General features: G+C 41.2%; 1 protein-coding gene across 4 annotated transcripts in view; it reads right to left on the reverse strand.

Annotated features, from left to right (window-relative positions):
* lipeb (lipase, hormone-sensitive b) overlaps positions 1-23111 on the reverse strand; it is a 96666-nt gene that overhangs the window by 40426 nt on the left and 33129 nt on the right. For all 4 annotated transcript variants that reach the window (XM_061915048.1, XM_061915050.1, XM_061915051.1 and 1 more), the window contains 4 exons: positions 19681-19922; positions 11257-11541; positions 7425-7515; positions 651-796 (listed from right to left, as the gene is read on the reverse strand). In XM_061915048.1, coding sequence (XP_061771032.1) covers positions 651-796; positions 7425-7515; positions 11257-11541; positions 19681-19922 — 764 coding nt within the window. The remainder of the gene's footprint in view (positions 1-650; positions 797-7424; positions 7516-11256; positions 11542-19680; positions 19923-23111) is intronic.

The raw sequence follows: 23111 nt of genomic DNA on the forward strand, positions 1-23111 counted from the left end.
CTAATGTCACTATATATTGCTGTGGTATTCCCATTGTTTGTTTACATTGGCAGCACTGTGTGACGTCACAGGGAAATGACCAGTGTCTTCGCAGAGAGGCCGAAAATAAGGCACTTTAAAGCTTTATTTTGAAAAAAACTTCCAAAAATACAACAAGCCACTGGGAACTGATTTTTATTGTTTTTAGCCCTTTTGAAATTGTGATAATGTTCCCCTTTAAGTTGGGAGGGGGGATTGCCCACATATGTGGTCCTGTCCAAGGTTTCTCATAGTCATTGTCACCGACGTCCCACTGGGGTGAGTTTTTCCTTGCCCTTATGCGGGTTCTGTACAGCGGGTGTCGTTGTGGCTTGTGCAGCCCTTTGAGACACGCAATATAAGTAAACATTGATTGACTGATTCATTGATTCATAAAGAGTGGAACTCACAAAGTGTAAAGTTCTAAACTGTAATTAAAGTCACGGATTTCCCAGATAAATTCTGTCCCCCAGCGGGGTGGTGGCAGAAAATAATTGCGAAGCACTGATTTAGCGACACATAATAATTACATCATTAAAAAGTCACCTTTGCATTATAGGGGACATTTATTAGCGAGTAGCGCTGCGGTGAACCCAGTGGGTACGTGTGTGCGTCTGTTTGACTTTACTCACCGAAAGCACCTCATTCTCAGTAACGTTCCAGAAAGTCTTCCAGAAATGGACGTCGAGGTTCTGAGTGATGCGCTCAAATTCGGCCCCTCTTAACTCTGGATCAATGGCGTACTTGCCTGATGTGAAGATGGAGCTGGCTGCGACGCCTGGGGGCGGGGAGAAAAAAGGCGTGAGACAGGAGTGACGAGGCAAAACAGGAGAATAAATGTTACTGCATTTGTATTGCAGCGTGTTTGGTTTAGGAGATGGCAAACAGGGGAATGAAACCAATCAACAGAGATAAATAAAAGCTCGGAGAGAACCAAGAGGAGAGAATAGGGATTAGTTCAAATAAAACCAATTTGGTGGAAGAATAGATGGGTCAAAGATAATAATGAGAACACGCCAAGCCTTAGAGATCTGTCTTAAGACCTATATTGGCAACATTTTACTGACTACCAGGACTGCCAACTTGTCACCATAAAAAAGTTTTATATCTACGCTGCTCATGCAACATTGAAATCAAAGCATTTACGTGTATAGCACCTAAATTAACTTTGGGAGGCTGAGTCCAAGGTCACAACCTATTGTGATCGAGGGAGTGGAGGTACAGACCATGGACTCATTCAAGTACCTCGGGGTGTGGGTGGACAATAAGCTGGACTGGACTGTTAACACTAGGGATGCACCGAAATGAAAATTTGTGGCCGAAGCCGAATAAAATTTAAAAGCTTGGCCGAAGGCCGAATACCGAATAATGAATACAGTTTTTCACAATTTTTTTTAATATTGCATAAACAGCCTAGAATCAATTCTTAGACATGTTTTTTTTAAATAAAGTACATTTTTATTGAATATTGACATTTTTTTAATATTCCAGTAGCCTTTGCTTTTCAAAAAAAGCACAAAGTTTTTCATTTATATTAGGTCTTAAAACAAAACATGCGTTCCAAAAAAAATAAAGTGCATTAAAGTGGATAAACCCACAACAAATGAATGATTGTCCTTTTGGCAAAAGTCTGCTTAGCCACAGTAGATAGGCTAACAATGTAAACAGAAGGCTCAAGTAAATCTCAAGTGTGTGCTTGTAACCTCATACACTTATACAGGTAGCCTACACAACAGGCTAAAAATGTAAACAGCACACACACAATGTAAAGAGCGCACATCAGAGAAATACCGTCTTCTCGGTATCGTGTAACGGGGCTCAATGTGCTCCATGAGTCTCCGAAAGCCAATGTCCTCCACAACACTAAACGGTTGATCATCCAAAGCCATAAACTCCATTACCTTCTTTGTAAGTCCGTTTGCTTTGGCACTGTCAGTCGCAAACTTTTTTGTCCTCTCAAAGACGTCGGCCACGAGGCACCTTCTCGAGACCGTTTGGCTGAACGTTCGTTGCAAACTGCAATACTTTTGTCGCTTTCCGACACTTTAAAATATCTCCGCACTGCTGACATTTTTCCAAAGGCGCAGGGTTACAACGTCACCGCGTCAAAAAATTGCGTCACACGCCACTATTCGGCCTTGCATTTAACTCATTCCACCGAAGGCCGAATGTGACTTTTTTTTGCCATATTCGGCCGAATATGGCAAAAAACTAGGGATGCACCGATTAATCGGTGCATCCCTAGTTAACACGGACCACTTGTACAGGAAAGGACAGAGCAGGCTGTACTTCCTGAGGATGCTGTGCTCCTTCAACATCTGTAAAAAACTCTTGTGGGTGTACTACCAGTCTGTGGTTGCCAGTGTTCTGTACTACATGGTAGTGTGCTGGCAGGTCAGTACATCTAAGAGAGAAACTGATCAGGCAGGCAGGTTCTACAATCGGAATAAAACTGGACTCACTGGTTACGGTGGCAGAGAAGAGGACTGTGGACAAACTAGTGAGCATCCTGGATGATGCCAGTCACCCTCTGCATAGCGTTATCAGTAGCCAGAGGAGCCTGTTCAGTGCTAGACTGCTTCGACCCAAGTGCAGGACTAATAGACTAAAAACTCCTCTGTCCCACACACCAACCTACCCAGTGGCCTAGTGGTTAGAGTGTCCGCCCTGAGATCGGTAGGTTGGGAGTTCAAACCAAAGTCATACCAAAGAATATAAAAAAAAATGGGACCCGTTACCTCCCTGCTTGGCACTCAGCATCAAGGGTTGGAATTGGGGGTTAAATCACCATAAATGATTCCTGGGCGCGGCACCGCTGCTGCCCACTGCTCCCCTCACTTCCCAGGGGGTGATCAAGGGGATGGGTCAAATGCAGAGGACAAATTTCACCACACCTAGTGTGTGTGTGACAATCAATCAATCAATCAATGTTTACTTATATAGCCCTAAATTACTAGTGTCTCAAAGGGCTGCACAAACCACAACACAAACCACTACCACATCCTCGGTAGGCCCACATAAGGGCAAGGAAAACTCACACCCAGTGGGACATCGGTGACAATGATGACTATGAGAACCTTGGAGAGGAGGAAAGCAATGGATGTCGAGCGGGTCTAACATGATCCATACTGGATCCACACAGTCGCGAGAGTCCAGTCCAAAGCGGATCCGACACAGCAGCGAGACAATCATTGCTACTTAATTAATTAGACCGTGAAACTCCTCTTTGGGGATGAGTGGGGTAACTAGAATGACAGGGGATTCAAAACAATAACATAACTTTTTCATATCATGGTCTATACTGCCTACTTCCTCGTTATATTCTTATTTTACTGTTATATTTTTATTCTCATTGTTGCTTTTTATTTTTTTTGTAAAATTTTTCTATTTTGTTTCCTTTTTTACCCCCATTATTTACTTTTTAAATTGGATCTCAATTCTGTAGACTGCTGCTGGAATTTAAATTTTCCCTCAGGAATTCTCCTGAAGGAACCCGTAAAGTACTATCTATCTATGTAAATACAGCCTAGCCTCTCGTGTCGTTTGCAAAGACAGTAAAACACAAGGGTTTGTACCTAAGCAGACTTCTATCAATCTATATACATGTATATGTATTAGGTTTGTTTATGCTTTAACGCTTGCGATCAATCATGAAAAAATGATCGCATTAATCTTGTATAAAAGCAGAGTTAATCACGCAATTTATATCGACCCCACATGCTCCTTCACCTTAATCGGGGATGGTTACCTGAAAGGCGGTGCAAGTTGTTATACGATACAAACATACCGTATTTTTCAGACTATAAGTCGCAGTTTTTTTCACATTTTGGCCGGGGTGCGACATATACTCTGGAGCGACTTATGTGTGAAATTATTAACACATTACCTTAAAATATTAAATAATATTATTTATCTCATTCGCGGAAGGGACGAAGAAAATCGTCACACACACGTCAGCCAATAATAATTCGGCGGGGGGAGGGTCACGGCAGAAGTGCATTGTGAGTCATGGGATGCTAACTGCTATATGCTACTGACGTAGCTATTAAAATGGATCATTTCAACGTTGGCGGTAACTTATAAAAACTGAGAAAAGCTGAACAAAAATGGCAACGAAAAGGAAATCATGTACTGCGGATTACAAGCTGGACTTAGTGAAACATTTTCGATTAGGAGTGACAGATTGTTTGGTAAAGGTATAACATGTTCTATATGTGATAGTTATTTGAATGACTCTTACCATAATATGTTAGGTTAACATAGCAGGCACCTTCTCAGTTGGTTATTTATGCCTCATATAACGTACACTTATTCAGCCTGTTGTTCACTATCTTTTATTTTAAATTGCCTTTCAAATTTCTATTCTTGGTGTTGGATTTTATCAAATAAATTTCCTTCAAAAAAACGACTTATACTCCAGTGCGACATGTATATGTTTTTTTCCTTCTTTATTATGCATTTTCGGCCGGTGCGACTTATATTCCGGAGCGATTTATAATTCGAAAAATACGGTAAGTGAAGAGACTGGAAATGTCGCCTTAAAATACATCCTGACAAGACTTCATACAACACCGATACCAAGTTTTGGACAAATCTTTGATGTGCTTCTAAGTAAAACATGTAAAAATGGTTTTGTGGATGACATTTTGACAAAAAAAATTGAATTTGTGTCAAAATATAAGGGTATTTTTTGAAGTTAATTCAAGTTACATCCATCCATCCATTTTCTGCCGCTTATTCCCTTTCGGGGTCGCGGGGGCACTGGCGCCTATCTCAGCTACAATCGGGCGGAAGGCGGGGTACACCCTGGACAAGTCGCCACCTCATCGCAGGGCCAACACAGATAGACAGACAACATTCACACTCACATTCACACACTAGGGACCATTTAGTGTTGCCAATCAACCTATCCCCAGGTGCATGTCTTTGGAAGTGGGAGGAAGCCGGAGTACCCGGAGGGAACCCACGCATTCACGGGGAGAACATGCAAACTCCACACAGAAAGATCCCGAGCCTGGATTTGAACCCAGGACTGCAGGACCTTCATATTGTGAGGCAGACGCACTAACCCCTCTGCCACCGTGAAGCCCATTTTGGACACCTCATTTCAAAGGGTTTTCTTTATTTTCATGACTATTGTAGATTGTCACTGAAGGCATCAAACTTATGACACCTATGAAGTGAAAACCCTCTCAGGTGACAGACTACCTCTTGAAGCTCAGCTAGAGAGAATGCCAAGTGGGTGCAAAATAGTAATCAGAGCAAAGGGTGGCTGTTTTGAAGAAACTAGAAAATAAAACATGTTTTAAGTTATTTCACCTTTTTTTGTTAAGTACATAACTCCACATGTGTTCATTCATAGTTTTGATACCTTCTGTAACAATCCGTCCATCCATCCATTTTCTACCGCTTGTCCCGTCAGTGACAATCTACAATGTAAATAGCCATGAAAATAAAGAAAACGCATTGAGTGAGAAGGTGTGTCCAAACTTTTGGCCTCTACTGTGTGTACCAAGTGATTTGTCAAAAGTCTAGCAGCCACATTTTGTACCAACTGTAATCGTTTAATGCTAGACATGGAGAGACCCCAAAATAATATGTTACAGTAATTGAGACGAGAAGTAACAAACGCATGGATAATGATCTCAGTGTCGTTAGTGGACAAAATGGAGCGAATTTTAGCGATCTGCACTGGCTTCCTGTGCACTTAAGATGTGACTAAGGTTTTACTACTTACGTATAAAATACTACACGGTCTAGCTCCATCCTATCTTGCCGATTGTATTGTACCATATGTCCCGGCAAGAAATCTGCCTTCAAAGGATTCCGGCTTATTAGTGATTCCCAGAGCCCAAAAAAAGTCTGCGGGCTATAGAGCATTTTCCTTTCGGGCTCCAGTACTCTGGAATGTCCTCCCGGTAACAGTTCGAGATGCTACCAAAGTAAATGCATTTAAGTCTCATCTTAAAACTCATTTGTATACTCTAGCTTTTAAATAGACCTCCTTTTTAGACCAGTTGATCTGCCATTTCTTTTCTTTTTCTCCTCTGTCCCCCTCTCCCTTGTGGTGGGGGTCCGGTCGCCATGAATGTAGTACTGGCTGTCCAGAGTCGGGACCCAGGATGGACCGCTCGTCCAAAGTCGGAACCCAGCATGGACCGCTCGCCTGTGTGTCGGTTGGGGACATCTCTGCGCTGCTGATCCGCTTCCGCTTGGGATGGTTTCCTGCTGGCTCCACTTTGGACTGGACTCTCACAGTCATGTTAGTTCCACTATGGATTGGACTTTCACAATATCATGTTAGACCCGCTTGACATCCATTGCTTTCGGTCCCCTGGGGTGGGGGGGACCGCATGTGTGTCCTCTCCAAGGTTTCTCATAGTCATTACTGTCACTGTCACCGACATCCCACTGGGGTGAGTTTTTCCTTGCCCTTATGTGGGCTCTGTACCGATGTCGTTGTGGTTTGTGCAGCCCTTTGGGACACTTGTGATTTAGGGCTTTATAAATAAACATTGATTGATTGATTGATTGATATGCGGTCCTCTTCAAGGTGTCTCATAGTCAATGTCACCGACGTCCCACTGGGGTGAGTTTTTCCTTGCCCTTATGTGGGCTCTGTACAGAGGATGTCGTTGTGGTTTGTGCAGCCTTTTGAGACACTTGTGATTTCAGGCTATTTAACATTGATTAATTGATTGATTTACTGCAGTTAATGGTGACTAATCAAAAATCAACACTGTGAATAATGGGAAGAAATATACTATACCGGGTATAAAGCACTGCAGCCTACCACATGGACATTACCTACAGCTAAAAGGTACATCAGCCCTACAATTGGTGAGACTTCCCACTCACTACTTCGTACTCACCATAGGGTGCAATACCTCCTGCCTCCACTGTCGTGCAGCAAAGAGCACGGGAAATAGTGAGTTTAAATGAAATAAAATAAAAATCTCGTCATGTACAGTGCACATTTTCAAATTATACATTCTGATACTTTTGGCAAGAGTGGCGCCTGGAGGGTTTTCAACTGCAATAAAGGAACACCTTTACAAGCAAACAACTTGCAGCAAAAAGGAGGTTATAAATGTAGATTAAAACCATCAAAGCTCTTCTTGTGGCAAACAACTTGCAACAAAAAGGAGGTTATAAATGTGGTAAATGTAGATTAAAACGATCACAAGTCCCCTTCAAGGCTCTTCTTGTCTTTACAACATTGACATTTTTTGGAAAATAAATAAACAAACAGGACAGCCTGCTAGCACTTGGCACTCCAAAGGATGGAAGAGTATGCATTATGCAGCAAACACATTAAAAGATGCAATGAGAACAGAGGGGTTAAGGAGTAACTTGGAGAGATGAGACAAGACCAGAATATGAATGACAATACAGACGATCCTGACCTATTCCCGACTGATGGCGTCTGTAGTTTTCTCCAAACGCTACAAGTCCGATGGCTATGGTCTGCAGAGAAGGTCGGATGGATGGAGTGAACTGGTAGGAGGAGATGGGGAAGGACGAAAAAGTAAACGGTCACCTTTTCACTGTGTAATCATATTTTCATTTTAAAAAAGCAAGTGTAGATTATGATACATAAGGAATGTATTAACTATATCTTCTGCTGTCGAGACTAGGGATGTACATCGTTAGGATTTTATCGATACCGATACTGAACAAGGCTTATCATGTTGAAAGCAAGAAGATACCAATTGCCTGCGAATATTAAAAGTTTACTCATAGAAAGGGATGTGGGGTATAAACTCAGTGGTTCGATCGAACCCTAGGGGTTCGGTGAATCCGTCTTAGAGGTTCGGTGGAGGTCAAAACGCACCCGACTCATCGTGTAAATAGAAAGTTCTCCCTTTCTGCGTACTACGGATACGGCAACAGCTGACTGATTTGCAGGTGTGTAATTTGTTGTGAGTTTATGCACCGTGTTCATTTTGTTGTTTGAAGAAGGTGATGTTCATGCACGGTTCATTTTGTGCACTAGTAAAGTCTTTTATCATTACTAACTGATGGAAGGAACAATATATTTAGTTTGACATGCTCATGTTTGAGCTGCCAGGGGCAAATAAAAATAGTGCAGGTGCGCTCTAAGACTACAGAACATGCAAGGGGATGTATATGATTACTGTATTTTTCGGATTGTAAGTCACGTTTTTTTTTCATAGTTTGGCCGGGGGTGCGACTTATACTCTGGAGCGACGTATGTGTGAAATTTTTAACACATTACCGTAAAATACACAGCTTCATGGCAACCTGGAGAATACGCCATGCAATTATTCTGGATGTCTTGGATGGATCGACAAAGCATGGGCTTCAGTGACAACCGAAACCATCGTGTCCGGATTCAGAAAGGCTGGAATAATTGGAACTGCAACTGACGATGACTCTGACGTAAGCGACGTACCTAAGAACAGGGGTGTCCAAAGTGCGGCCCGCAGCTAATCGTTTACCGGCCCGCCACGCATTCTGCAAAAATTGCAAAATTAATAGTAATGCAAAAATAAAAACATTTTAAAAAAGTGGAATGAGGTGAGATCTAATGAGAAAAAGTGGCAATGTCAACACAAAGCTGCCATGCAGGCAGTTTTTTATTCCTTTTGTCTTTATTTTCTTTTTTTTCCATTGCTCAAAAAAAAAGGACAAAAAAAATCTGTTATAATGAATCATTACTTAAAAAATATCACTTTAAAATGTTTTATGTGGGAAAAATATTGCATATGCTGTGTGGTTGCCATATAAAAACATCAAAGTTTTGACAAAAGAGCATAAAACAAACAAAATAATAGTTCAAACTTATAATCGACAGATATATCAGAAGTTGATTTTGAAATTTTAGTGTTGAAAGTAAAAAAAAAACTAATAAAAATGCATTGCTTTATGAGTGGGGAACCTTACGGATCTCAAATATATTTAGTAGGATTTTATTTAACTTTTCACTGTGATTAAAATCAATGGTGTCCTGCATTATTGATCTTTGAGGGCTTTAATTGCTAAATAAAGGAACTCTCCTGAAGGAATCAATAAAGTACTATCTATCTATCTAAATACTGCATATTTCAGTTTTCCTAAAAAAAAAACCAAAGTTGTCTTTGACAGAAAAGGCATAAAACCTCATTTGTTTTACTTTATATCAACCTGAAGTTGATATAGAGATTTACTGTAAGCATTAAATAAGAAATAATAATAATAATTTGACTTATTTTTAACATTTTAGTGACTGAGACCCTCTATGCTCCCCAGGAGCCCTAAGGATAAATTAAAAATCCATATATTTTGTTATGGTTTGAAAATGAAATATATCAAAATGGCCCCTGCATGTTTAAATTTTTCTGTGTGTGGCCCTCTGTGGAAAACGTTTGGACACCCCTGCTATAGAAAAAGAAACGGGCGCATTGTCTACCTTTGGAGTTGGCAGAGTTGTTAAGAAGCGACACCAAGGAAGAAGATTTCATGGGATTTAGCGATTAGGAGTGACAGATTGTTTGGTAAAGATATAGCATGTTCTATATGTTATAGTTATTTGAATGACTCTTACCATAATATGTTAGGTTAACATAGCAGGCACCTTCTCATTTGGTTATTTATGCCTCATATAACGTACACTTATTCAGTCTGTTGTTCACTGTTCTTTACTTTGAATTGCCTTTCAAATGTTGAAAGGCAATTTAACTTGGTGTTGGATTTTATCAAATAAATTTCTCCAAAAAATGCGACTCATACTCTCGTGCGACTTATATGCTTTTCCATCCATCCATCCATCATCTTCCGCTTATCCGAGGTCGGGTCGCGGGAGCAGCAGCCTAAGCAGGGAAACCCAGACTTCCCTCTCCCCAGCCACTTCGTCTAGCTCTTCCCGGGGGATCCCGAGGCGTTCCCAGGCCAGCCGGGAGACATAGTCTTCCCAACGTGTCCTGGGTCTTCCCCGTGGCCTCCTACCGGCTGGACGTGCCCTAAACACCTCCCTAGGGAGGCGTTCGGGTGGCATCCTGACCAGATGCCCGAACCACCTCATCTGGCTCCTCTCCATGTGGAGGAGCAGCGGCTTTACTTTGAGTTCCTCCCGGATGGCAGAGCTTCTCACCCTATCTCTAAGGGAGAGACCTAAACTCATTTGGGCCGCTTGTACCCGTGATCTTATCCTTTCGGTCATGACCCAAAGCTCATGACCATAGGTGAGGATGGGAACGTAGATCGACCAGTAAATTGAGAGCTTTGCCTTCCGGCTCAGCTCCTTCTTCACCACAACGGATCGGTACAACGTCCACATTACTGAAGACGCCGCACCGATCCGCCTGTCGATCTCACGATCCACTCTTCCCTCACTCGTGAACAAGACTCCTAGGTGCTTGAACTCCTCCACTTGGGGCAGGGTCTCCTCCCCAACCCGGAGATGGCACTCCACCCTTTTCCGGGCGAGAACCATGGACTCGGACTTGGAGGTGCTGATTCTCAATCCGGTCGCTTCACACTCGGCTGCGAACCGATCCAGCGAGAGCTGAAGATCCCGGCCAGATTAAGCCATCAGGACCACATCATCTGCAAAAAGCAGAGACCTAATCCCGCAGCCACCAAACCGGAACCCCTCAACGCCTTGACTGCGCCTAGAAATTCTGTCCATAAAAGTTATGAACAGAATCGGTGACAAAGGACAGCCTTGGCGGAGTCCAACCCTCACTGGAAACATGTCCGACTTACTGCCGGCAATGTGGACCAAGTTCTGACACTGCTCATACAGGGAGCGGACCGCCACAATCAGACAGTCCGATACCCCATTTTCTCTGAGCACTCCCCACAGGACTTCGATAGGTCGAATGCCTTCTCCAAGTCCACAAAGCACATGTAGACTGGTTGGGCAAACTCCCATGCACCCTCAAGAACCCTGCCGAGAGTATAGAGCTGGTCCACAGTTCCACGACCAGGACGAAAACCACACTGTTCCTCCTGGATCAGTGTGGTTTATATGCTTTTTTCCTTCTTTATTATGCATTTTCGGCCGGTGCAATTTATACTCCGGAGCGACTTATAATCCGAAAAATAGGGTACATGAACTGTTATAGTTATTATGGAAACAAAAAAATGATGGATGGCAAAGCTGTTGTGACACAAATACGTCTCGCCATCGTCATCCATGTTTTTTGGTTCCCCACTAACTTGACGCCTTGTGGTCGGACCTACGCAGCGTGTTCCCGATTGCTGCTTTGGGATAACTCGCAGTTCAGCCCCCACCTGAAATCCCAGGCAGCGGCCATAGAAGCAGCCCTTGTGCATGGAGCTGTACTCCCGCACGAAGCTCTCACTGAGGCCGCTCTCGTCCTGGAAGAAGAGGTCGCCGTGGCTGTTGTCGTGCAGCAGCCGCTGGGCCAGGTAGAGCAGCGCCCGCAGCTGGCACAGGGCGCTGCAGTAGGCCTCCATCTCTCCGGCGTTGTGGGCGACGCGGAAAAAGATGCTGCGGCGGTTGGCTGTGATGTAGCGCCCCTTGTGGATGATGTGAAGAATGCAGCAACGCACCACCTAGGAAAAGTTGAGCATAATAAAGTGGATTAATATCATTTCTAGAGATGTCCCATATCGGCAGTACAATATTATCGGCTGATAAATGCTTTAAATGTGATACCAAAAATTATCGGTATTGGTTTCAAAAAGTTAAATTTATGACTTTTTAAAACGCCGCTGTGTACACGGACGTAGGGAGAAATACAGAGCGTCAATGAACATTAAAGGCACTGACTTTGCGTGCCGACCCAGTCACGTAATATGTAAGGATTTTCACACACAAAAGTGAATGCAAGGCATACTTGGTCAACAGCCATACAGGTCACACTGAGGGTGACCGTATAAAAAACTTTAACACTGTCACAAATATTCGCCACATTGTGAACCCACACCAAACAAGAATGACAAACACATTTCGGGAGAACATCCGCACCATAACACAACAGAAGAAATACCCAGAACCCTTTGCAGCACTAACTATTCTGGGACGCTACAATATATAACCCGCCCGCCTTTGTCATTGAAATATTGCCATAAAATTGGATTTTGTGCTGTTTTCCTTTTATAGATTCTTATTTTTCGTGATATACACAAAAATCGAATATAGGTTCATGCAAAATGCAAAAATGCATGGTTATCTGTGTGATGACAAATTGAACCGGAAGCAGTATTGTAGCTCTAGTTTTTAGTAGGGGTGTCCGATAATGGCTATTTTGCCGATATCCGGTATTTCGATATTGTCCAACTCTTAATTACTGATTACGATATCAACCGATACTGATACATACAGTCGTGGAATTAACACATTATTATGCATAATTTTGTTGTGATGCCCCGCTGGATGCATTAAACAATGTTACAAGGTTTTCCAAAATGAATCAACTCATTTTGGAAATCAACTCATTCAACCCCGCCCGCCTCAACCTCCTCATGCTCTCTCAAGGAGAGCATGTCCCAAATTCCAAGCTGCTGTTTTGAGGCATGTTAAGAAAAATAATGCACTTCGTGACTTCAATAATAAATATGGCAGTGGCATGTTGGCATTTTTTTTTTCCATAACTTGAGTTGATTTATTTTGGAAAACATTGTTACATTGTTTAAAGCAGGGGTGGGCATTACGTCGATCGCGATCGACTGGTCGATCTCGGAGGGTGTGTCAGTCGATCTGAAGCCAGGCATCAAAGAAATAGACATAAAAATGAGCAATCATCAATCATACCAAGACTTCACTTTCGTCAGTTGTTTGACATTCTCGGCACCCGAGGATCTTGTGAGATGACGCTGGCTGCTGCGAGCTCATATTTAAGAAAAAAATCACTAACAGGGCGGACGCAGAGAAACACATTTTATTTCTAGAGACTCCGTACCTACTGTCAAAACTCTAAAGACCGAATGCACAGTTCCTGTCTTCACCATAAAAGACCTGTTTCATCCTGCCTGTGCTAACAAAATAAGAGTCTCAGAAAGCTAGCGTGCACAAGCTAGCAAGCTACGGAGTTTGATGCCAATGTATTTCTCCCCCGCCCTCAGCGACCGCTTTCTCACTTGCTTGCCCACCCGCACACTAACTGACGTCACTCACCTGCTGCCAGACATTAAAGGGCCACACACATATGCTACTCTCATAACAAAGTGTTTAAAAACCAGTATGCAAGTTGGACAAATGAGATGCCAAATCCAACCACTTTCATGTGGTATTTGACTGAAAGGAGGACTTTTTTTTTCCTCCATTTGAAAATGCGGACGTTATCAGCACCACTGTCTAATTCCAATCAATGTAAGTCATCAGAATCAGGTAATACACCAACTTATATTCTTGTCTTCATGAAAGAAAGGAATCTATGTGTGTTAAACATGCTTGTATTATCATTAAACACCATTAACCTGTTAACAAAAATGTCTCTTTCATAAATAAATAAATATAAATTATAAATAGGAATGAGGTAGATCTCCTCGACTTGGTCAATTGAAAAGTAGCTCACCTGCAGAAAAAGTTTGAGCGCCCCTGGTTTAATGCATCCAGCGGGGCATCGCAACAAAATGAGGCATAATAATGTGTTAATCCTACGACTGTATATATCGGTATCGGTAATTAAGAGTTGAACAATATCGGAATATCGGCAAAAAAGCCATTATCAGATCCATCCATTTCCTACCGCTTATTCCCTTTGGGGTCGCTGGTGCCGATCTCAGCTACACCCTGGACAAGTCGCCGCCTCATCGCAGGGCCAACACAGATAGACAGATAACATTCACACTCACATTCACACACTAGGGACAATTCAGTGTTTCCAATCAATTTATCCCCAGGTGCATGTCTTTGGAATTTGTAGGAAGCCGGAGTACCCGGGGGGAACCCACGCATTAACGGGTAGGATGTACAAACTCCACACAGGGTCAAGTAAAAGGTTGAAGTTCAGGTGGTTATGGGTTGCAATAGGGATGGGTGGCATGGCTGAAAAACTGTATCACAATATAATTGGGTTGAGTTTTTTCTTGCCCTGATGTGGGATCTGAGCTGAGGATGCGATTTGTCAGTGTGTTGCAGTAATATGGACAGCTCAGACAGTCAAATGCAGGGGTCACCAACCGTTTTGAAACCAAGAGCTACTTCTTGGGTACTGATTAATGCGAAGGGCTACCAGTTTGATACACACTTGAATAAATTGCCAGAAATAGCCAATTTGCTCAATTTACCTTTAATAAATAAATCTATATGTCTATAAAAAAAATGGGTATTTGTGTCTGTCATTCCGTCGTACATTTTTTTTCCTTTTACGGAAGGGTTTTTGTAGAGAATGAATGATGAAAAGAGGAGAAAACACGAAAAAAAAGAAAATTAAAATTTGAAACATAGTTTATCTTCAATTTCGACTCTTTAAAATTCAAAATTCAACCGAAAAAAATGGAGAAAAACTAGCTAATTCGAATCTGACAAAATAAAAAAAAGGATTTATGGAACATCATTAGTAATTTTTCCTGATTAAGATTAATTTTAGAATTTAGAACTCCAGACTACTCAGGACCTTCGTATTGTGAGGCAGATGCACTAACCCCCACATGCTTTTGGGGATTGTTTATAGTCTTGTTTCATATTTGTCCAGAGGTCGACATACTTCCAAAACTATGACAGTAATAGGTAGAGACGTATTCTTGGAGTAGATTAGATAAAATAGACCTTTCCTTGGGAATATGCATTCAGGGAAATTAAGGTTCCAGTGGCAGCAGCACAAAAGCAGGACAGTATTAATAGCAGCAGGTCACACTGCGTAAAAATGGAAAGTCAGATAAAATTCAGAGAAAAACACCAACAGTAAAAATAAGATTAAAATAAAAAAACTAAATATACTTTTGAAAATAAGTGGAACTTCCTGGGACACACAAACAGAAGAGGATGGGTGTGGCGATGCAGGGATTTTCTGGTAGAAAGAACCGATTGCCTACTATTATTTTAAAAGCCTGACTTTACGGGCTGCAGGAGGTTTTACGCCAATGTTTCCCGAGCGGATTGAAGCTGTGTGACTCTGGCAGTACGGAACAGGATTTTGTTTGTCATAAAAGGAATAAAAGGAGTTTGAAAGGTAAAATATAAATGTTTCCCAGGACAATTTGAAGTGTTGACAGTTATGCACTGGGCAAGAATGATTAGTGGAGGTCGAGTTTTGATTTCTTATTTTTATATACAGTTTGATGACGCAGGGAACAAAGTCATGGACTTTTTATAGACTCTTAGGTACATTAAGGTTTCAGCCATGACATGGGTCAAGTAAAAGGTTGAAGTTCAGGTGGTTATGGGTTGCAATAGGGATGGGTGGCATGGCTGAAAAACTGTATCACAACAATAATACAATAATAATACAATAAATGTATTAACTGTATCCAATCAGCATCCATTGCACCGGTCACCCAAGGGGGAGTCCCCAGATCTACAGTCTCATCCAAAGTTTCTCATTTTTCATTGGGTTGAGTTTTCTCTTGCCCTGATGTGGGATCTGAGCTGAGGATGTGATTAAGGGCTACATAAATAAACGTTGATTGATTGAAATTTGACTGACTGAATGTATCGGTCAATAGCAATAATTACTGATACTTTTTATGAGCTATTGATAATAAAAATATATATATATATTAAAAAAAATTATATATTTTTATGCACATACAGATATAATACATAATGCATAAAATATATTAACTGTTAACATTTGTATTTAAAATGTAACATTCCTCTGATTATAATTCCCTCAGCTATCGAGGCAGCAAGGAAAGGAAATGTCAACATGAGCATGGAAAACACTCAATGTAAACACAATTCTAAAATCAAATTGAACACTTAACAATAACCTCTTAAAATTAAAGTGCAAAAATAAGGAATATGTAAGAAATGGCTTAATTAAGTGTAACAAAATAGTGCAAAATGTGAAAAGGTAAACAGAGAAAGCTGAAAACTACTTTCTGCAAGTTTAGTGCAGGCTTTGCTAAATAAAGAGTGAGCAGATTACGAGCGCTATGGTCTGACAACGGTCCATTTAAAAAAAAATCTATAAAAGTGCCATACTCTCGAGGTAGGGCTGTAATATATATATATATATATATATATATATCCATCCATTTTCTACCGCTTATTCCCTTTTATGGGGTTGCGGGGAGGGCTGGCGCCTATCTCAGCTACAATCGGGCGGAAAGCGGGGTACACCCTGGACAAGTCGCCACCTCATCACAGGGCCAACACAGATAGACAGACAACATTCACACTCACATTCACACACTAGGGCCAATTTAGTGTTGCCAATCAACCTATCCCCGGGTGCATGTCTTTGGAAGTGGAAGGAAGCCGGAGTACCCGGAGGGAACCCACGCATTCACGGGGAGAACATGCAAACTCCACACAGAAAGTACCCGAACCTGGATTTGAACCCAGGACTGCAGGACCTTCGTATTGTGAGGCAGACGCACTAACCCCTCTTCCACCGTGAAGCCTATACAGTATAAATTGGTGGCAAAAAGCCATCAATCTGTCGACCCTTTCCGTGTCCGGGTGAGGTAAGACAAACAGACATATGATGCAGGAGACGTTATTGGCTGTCTTGGCCTTCCAGTCCACGGAGCAGGTGGTCCCTACCTGGTTGATCCTGCCAGTAGCATATGCTTGTCTCAATATGTATATATATGTATATATATATATTAGGGCTGCAAATCTTTGGGTGTCCCACGATTCGATTCAATATCGATTCTTGGGTTCGCCATCCGATTATATATAGATTTTTCCGATTCAAAACGATTCTGTATTCATTCAATACATAGATTTCAGCAGGATCTACCCCAGTCTGCTGACATGCTAGCAGAGTAGAAGATTTTTTTTTAAAAGCTTTTATAATTATAAAAGGACAATCTTTTATCAACTGATTGCAATAATGTAAGTTTGTTTGAACTATTTAAACGAACCAACAATATGACTTATTTTATCGTTGTGAAAACATTGGACACAGTGTGTTGTCAAGCTTATGAGATGCGATGTGACACTATTATTTTTATTTTTATAAATGTTTAATGATGTCAATGAGGGATTTTTAATCACTGCCGTGCTGAAATTATAACTAACATTGATACTGTTGTTGATAATATTCATTTTTGTTTCACTACTTTTGGTTTGTTCTGTGTGGTGTTTGTGTCTCCTCTCAATTGCTGTTTATTGCAGTTCTGAGTGTTGCTGGGTCAGGTTTGGTTTTGGAATTGGATCGCATTGTTATGGTATTGCTGTGTAGTGGTTTGTTGGATTGATAAAAAATAAAAAAAATAAAAATTCCAAAACTTTTTTTTAACAATGAGAATCGATTCTTAATCACACAACGTGAGAATCGCGATTCGTATTCGAATCGATTTTTTCCCACACCCCTAATATATATATATATCCCCTCAAACGGGCAGCACGTTGGTACAGGGGTTAGTGCATGTGCCTATTAATAAAAGGTCCTGAGTTCAATCCCAGGCTCGGGATCTTTCTGTGCGGAGTTTGCACGTTCTCCCCGTGACTGCGTGGGTTCCCTCCGGGTACTCCGGCTTCCTCCCAGCTGGGGATAAGTGGATTGGCAACACTAAATGGGCCCTTGTGTGTGAATGTTGTCTGTCTATCTGTGTTGGCCCTGTGATGAGGTGGCGACTTGTCCAGGGTGTACACCGCCTTCTGCCCCAATGCAGCTGAGAAAGGCTCCAGCACCCCCCCTACCCCAAAAAAGGGACAAGCGGTAGAAAATGGATGGATGGATGGATCAAACGTTTTATTATTGCATTTTTTATTGATATTGATTACGTCTATTGTGATATATATTGATGTCGTTTTATCGTCTAAGCCTACATTGCAGATTAAGCAAGAGTATTTTGGAAATAAGAATTGTTGGAGAATTCATTTGCTGTTCTGCTAGGTTCGCCCGGTTGTGGCGGGCTGCAGCCTGAGAGGGTCTGGATGTTTCATCAATAACTGCGGGAGATAAAATACAGTGCTGCTGCAGGAATTTATCCAACCTGATTTGGAACACAAAATCAATCTGTGGAACGAATGGGCCGACCTTGAAACAAAGTCATATCAAGCCCAACGAGGGGCCGGAGAGCGATTTGTCAGTGTGTTGCAGTAATGTGGACAGCTCAGACAGTCAAATGCAGGGGTCGCCAACCTTCTTGAAACCAAGAGCTACTTCTTGGGTACTGATTAATGCGAAGGGCCACCAGTTTGATACACACTTAAATAAATTGCCAGAAATAGCAAATTTGCTCAATTTACCTTTAATAAATAAATCTATATGTATATAAAAAAATGGGTATTTGTGTCTGTCATTCCGTCGTACATTTTTTTTCCTTTTACGGAAGGTTTTTGTAGAGAATAAATGATGAAAAGAGGAGAAAACACGAAAAAAAAGAAAATTACATTTTGAAACATAGTTTATCTTCAATTTCGACTTTTTAAAATTCAAAATTCAACCGAAAAAAATGGAGAAAAACTAGCTAATTCAAATCTTTTTGACAAAATAAAAAAAAAATGTATGGAACATCATTAGTAATTTTTCCTGATTAAGATTAATTTTAGAATTTTGATGACACGTTTAGGTTAAAATCCACTTTGAAATAGGATTTTGTATATATGCCAGAATACTTTTGGGGGAATTTTAATAATAATAAGTTTGAATAAGGCTTCACGGTGGCAGAGGGGTTAGTGCGTCTGCCTCTCAATACGAAGGTCCTGCAGTCCTGGGTTCAAATCCAGGCTCGGGAACTTTCTGTGTGGAGTTTGCATGTTCTCCCCGTGAATGCGTGGGTTCCCTCTGGGTACTCCGGCTTCCTCCCACTTCCAAAAACATGCACCTGGGGATAGGCCCCTCCCACCTCCAAAGACATGCACCTGGGGATAGGCCCCTCCCACCTCCACAGACGTGCACCTGGGGATAGGTTGATTGGCAACACAAAATTGGCCCTAGTGTGTGAATGTGAGTGTGAATGTTGTCTGTCTATCTGTGTTGGCCCTGCGAAAAGGTGGCGACTTGTCCAGGGTGTACCCCGCCTTCCGCCCGATTGTAGCTGAGATAGGCGCCAGCGCCCCCCGCGACCCAAAAGAGGGAATAAGCGGTAGAAAATGGATGGATGGATGGAAGTTTGAATAAATATTTCACAAATACTCTTTGTAGAAAAAATAGAAACTAAACTGAAGAATTAAATTAAAATGTATATTATTCTTTACAATAAAAAAAAAAATACTTGAACATTGATTTAAATGGCCAGGAAAGAAGAGGAAAGAATTTAAAAAGGTATATGTGTTTAAAAATCCTAAAATCATTTTTAAGGTTGTATTTTTCCTCCAAAATTGTCTTTCTGAAAGTTATAAGAAGCAAAGTAAAAACATAAATTAATTTATTTAAACAAGTGAAGACCAAGTCTTTAAAATATTTTCTTGGATTTTCAAATTCTATTTGAGTTTTGTCCTTCTTAGAATTAAAAATGTCCAGCAAGGCGAGACCAGCTTGCTCGTAAATAAATCAAATTAAAAAAATAGAGGCAGCTCACTGGTAAGTGCTGCTATTTGAGCTATTTTTAGAACAGGCCAGCGGGCGACTCATCTGGTCCTTATGAGCGACCTGGTGCCCGCTGGTCAAATGCATCCTGCTAGCTTACCTTGACTAGTGAGCGATAGCCGTTGGCCGGGATGTGCGGGTCGAAGTCAAAATGGTGGTAGACAGCGGCAAAGCCAGAGATGACCGGCTCCAGACTGCGAGCGTGTTCCTGGATCAGCTTCATGGTGTCCACCAGACGCTGGGCGGCGTCGCTCTGCGGCCCTTTGGCCCCTCCTGAGAAGAAGGAGGCGTTCTCCTCGCAGACATTGTAGAGGGCCACAAAAACCGCTCTGGTGTCCATCACTGGAGGGGTCGAAACAAGAAGGGAAAGGAAAAGTTGAACTGGGAGAATGCTTTCTCTTTAAGTGTTTTTGCAAGTCCTTAACCCAGACCTGGGCAAATGAAAGCCCGGGGGACATTGTCAAATAATTTTTTTTGATCTTTAAGATGGAAAGTGTAGCTGCCATTATGATGTGCAGTGATGTTTTCTAAGTAAGTCTTGAACTTTACAAAGTATTTCAAAGGTTGGAATCTGCGCTTTTTGCATGATATACTAGTTACTATGGTAACATAATTACTATGGTAATCTAATTAGTTACTACGGTAATCTAATTAGTTACTATGGTAATCTAAAACACAGTAGCTTAGATGAGGCACCAAGCAGTGTGGGTGGGGAGCGTTTCCACAGAGAGTTTCCAGCCTGAAACACGGGTTTCAGGGACAGACGCGGAAAGAGATTTTTACAACAAAGTTCTAAAGCTTAGTGATGTATCAGATTTTTTTTACCCTTCACGTTCATATTTCGCTGTTTGTTGCGTTTCGCTTGATTGTAAAATATGTCGATTGAGGAGTGTGACGCTCATATGTTATCAATATTCAGTGTTTTATCGTTAGTTAATATTGTAAATCCCACAGTCTTTATTTTCATGTACATTCGAGGTGTCTCATTCAGTAAAAAAAAAAGTACCATCCATTCTGTTTTTTCAGGCGGTCTGTCATAACGTTTTTAGCATTCAATCAGACATTATTGTGAGGTTTTGTATTAGTTTTCCTAAAAATAGATATATGGCCCTCAAGACACATTTTTTCCTCGAAAAATAATTACCCAGGCCTGCCTTAACCCATCCACAAAAAGGCCTGACCATTTGTCAAAAGAAGCATTCAAACTGTGTTGTTTGTGCTAATGTTTTCTGACATTTGCATCACAGAATGGAACTGGTAATTTTCCACGCAGCTAAATGCACTCAACAAAACCCCCATTGTAAAGTAAGGGTCTCAAATTCAATTTAACTGGAGGTAGAGTCATGCTGGTGCTGGGCCACAGAGTGTCACTTCATGTTTTAACGATGTGATTTGTTAACTACTTCTACCAACAGTTAAATTCACTCTAAGCTATGGTAGCTCTTAAATCATTATGAATGTAAAAATGTTATATTTTGACAAAGACTGGGTCAGAGCCACATCCACTTTCTTATAGGAAGTTGCTGTTTGTGTTGCCAAATATGTTTGTTGTGCTGTCCTTTTTTTTTTTTTTTTTGCAACATTATTTTAGTTGGTTTTCCTTCTACTAGGATTCAAGATTGCGGCATCAGCCACGGTACGTAGGCCGCAATTGCACTACACTATAAAGTTAAGTAGAGGGCAACAAAAACTTTTGATTGATTGATTGAAACGTTTATTAGTAGATTGCACAGTACAGTACATATTCCGTACAGTTGACCACTAAATGGTAACACCCAAAAAAGTCACCAATTTGTAAACAAATAGTCGAACAGTTTTAGAACAACATTTCTCAACGAGCTATTGCAAAGCATTTAGGGATTTTACCATTTACGGTCTGTAAATTCATCAAAAAGTTCAGAGGATCTGGAGAAATCACTGCACGTAAGCGACGATGTTACGGACCTTTGATACCTCAGGCGGTACTGCATCAAAAACCAACATCAGTGTGTAAAGGATATCACCACATGGGCTCAGGCACACTTCATAAACCACTGTTAGTAACTACAGTTGGTCGCTACATCTGTAAGTCCAAGTTAAAACTCTACTATGAAAAGCAAACCCCATTTATCAACAACACCAAGGAACGCTACCGGCTTCACTGGGCCAAAGCTCATCTAAGATGGACTGATGCAAAGTGGTAAAGTGTTCTGTGGTCTGATGAGTCCACATTTCAAATTCTATTTGGAAACCGTGGACGTGGTGTCCTCCGGAACAAAGAGGAAAATAACCATCCGGATTGTTATAGGCGCAAAGTTTAAAAGCCAGCATCTGTGATGGTATGGGGGTGCATTAGTGCCCAAGGCATGGGTAACTTACACATCTGTGAAGGCACCAATAATGCTGAAAGGTCCATACAGGTTTTGGAACAACATATGTTGTCATCTGAGCAACGTTATCATGGACGCCCCTGCTTATTTCAGCAAAACAATGCCAAGCCACGTGTTACAACAGGGTGGCTTCGTAAAAAAAGAGTGTGTTTACTTTCCTGGCCCGCCTGCAGTCCAGACATGTCTACCATCGAAAATGTGTGGCCTACATAAAAGCTCTACATAAAACAAGAATGGGAAAGAATTCCACTTTCAAAGCTTCAACAATTAGTTTCCTCAGTTACCAAACATTTTTTGAGTGTTGTTAAAAGAAAAGGTGATGTAACACAGTGGTGAACATGCCCTTTCCCAACTACTTTGGCAAGTGTTGCAGCCATTAATTCTAAGTTAATTATTATTTGCAAAAAAAAAAATTATGTTTATGAGTTTGAACATCCAATATCTTGTCTTTGTAGTGCATTCAACTGAATATGGGTTGAAAATGATTTGCAAATCATTGTATTCTGTTTATATTTACATCTAACACAATTTCCCAACTCATATGGAAACAGGGTTTGTAGTTTTAACTATAAAGGGCTTAACAACCCTAAAAAACAAAGCAGGTTACTACACCATCTTTGTCATTTGGGCACCAATGTCATGTTCCTGCAGGAGACTCATCTTCAACCTGCTGATCACTTCAAAATGAGGAAACGGATGGGTAGGACACATTTTTCATTTTCAGGTAAATGGAGGCGTGCTGCTATTCTGCTACATTAATCTATTCCTTTCGTACACTCCGACAATATTTCTGATCTCAGTGGGAAGTTTATTGCCATTATCCAACACTCCAGTGGCTCTCGAAAATGTTTACGCTCCCAACTATGACAATAACACCTTATTCAAGCCTCTTTCTGAATCTCCCCGATTTGTCGCTGGACTGTTTATTATTAGGTAGGGACTTCAACTGTTTGCTTGATCCCCAGCTTAACCGCTCATCACCCACAACTTATCCACTGTCAATGTCTGCCAAAGAAATCCAGACTTTAATAGAGGAATTTACATTCTCAGATGTCTGGAGCTTTTTGAATCCCCCTAAAAGGCAATATTCAATCTTCTCTGACGTCCATCACACTTTCAACAGTATTGATTACGTTTAGTTAATAACAAATTACTTTCATCT

Source organism: Nerophis ophidion, linkage group LG11, assembly GCF_033978795.1.
Source record: "Nerophis ophidion isolate RoL-2023_Sa linkage group LG11, RoL_Noph_v1.0, whole genome shotgun sequence".
Classification (NCBI taxonomy): domain Eukaryota; kingdom Metazoa; phylum Chordata; class Actinopteri; order Syngnathiformes; family Syngnathidae; genus Nerophis; species Nerophis ophidion.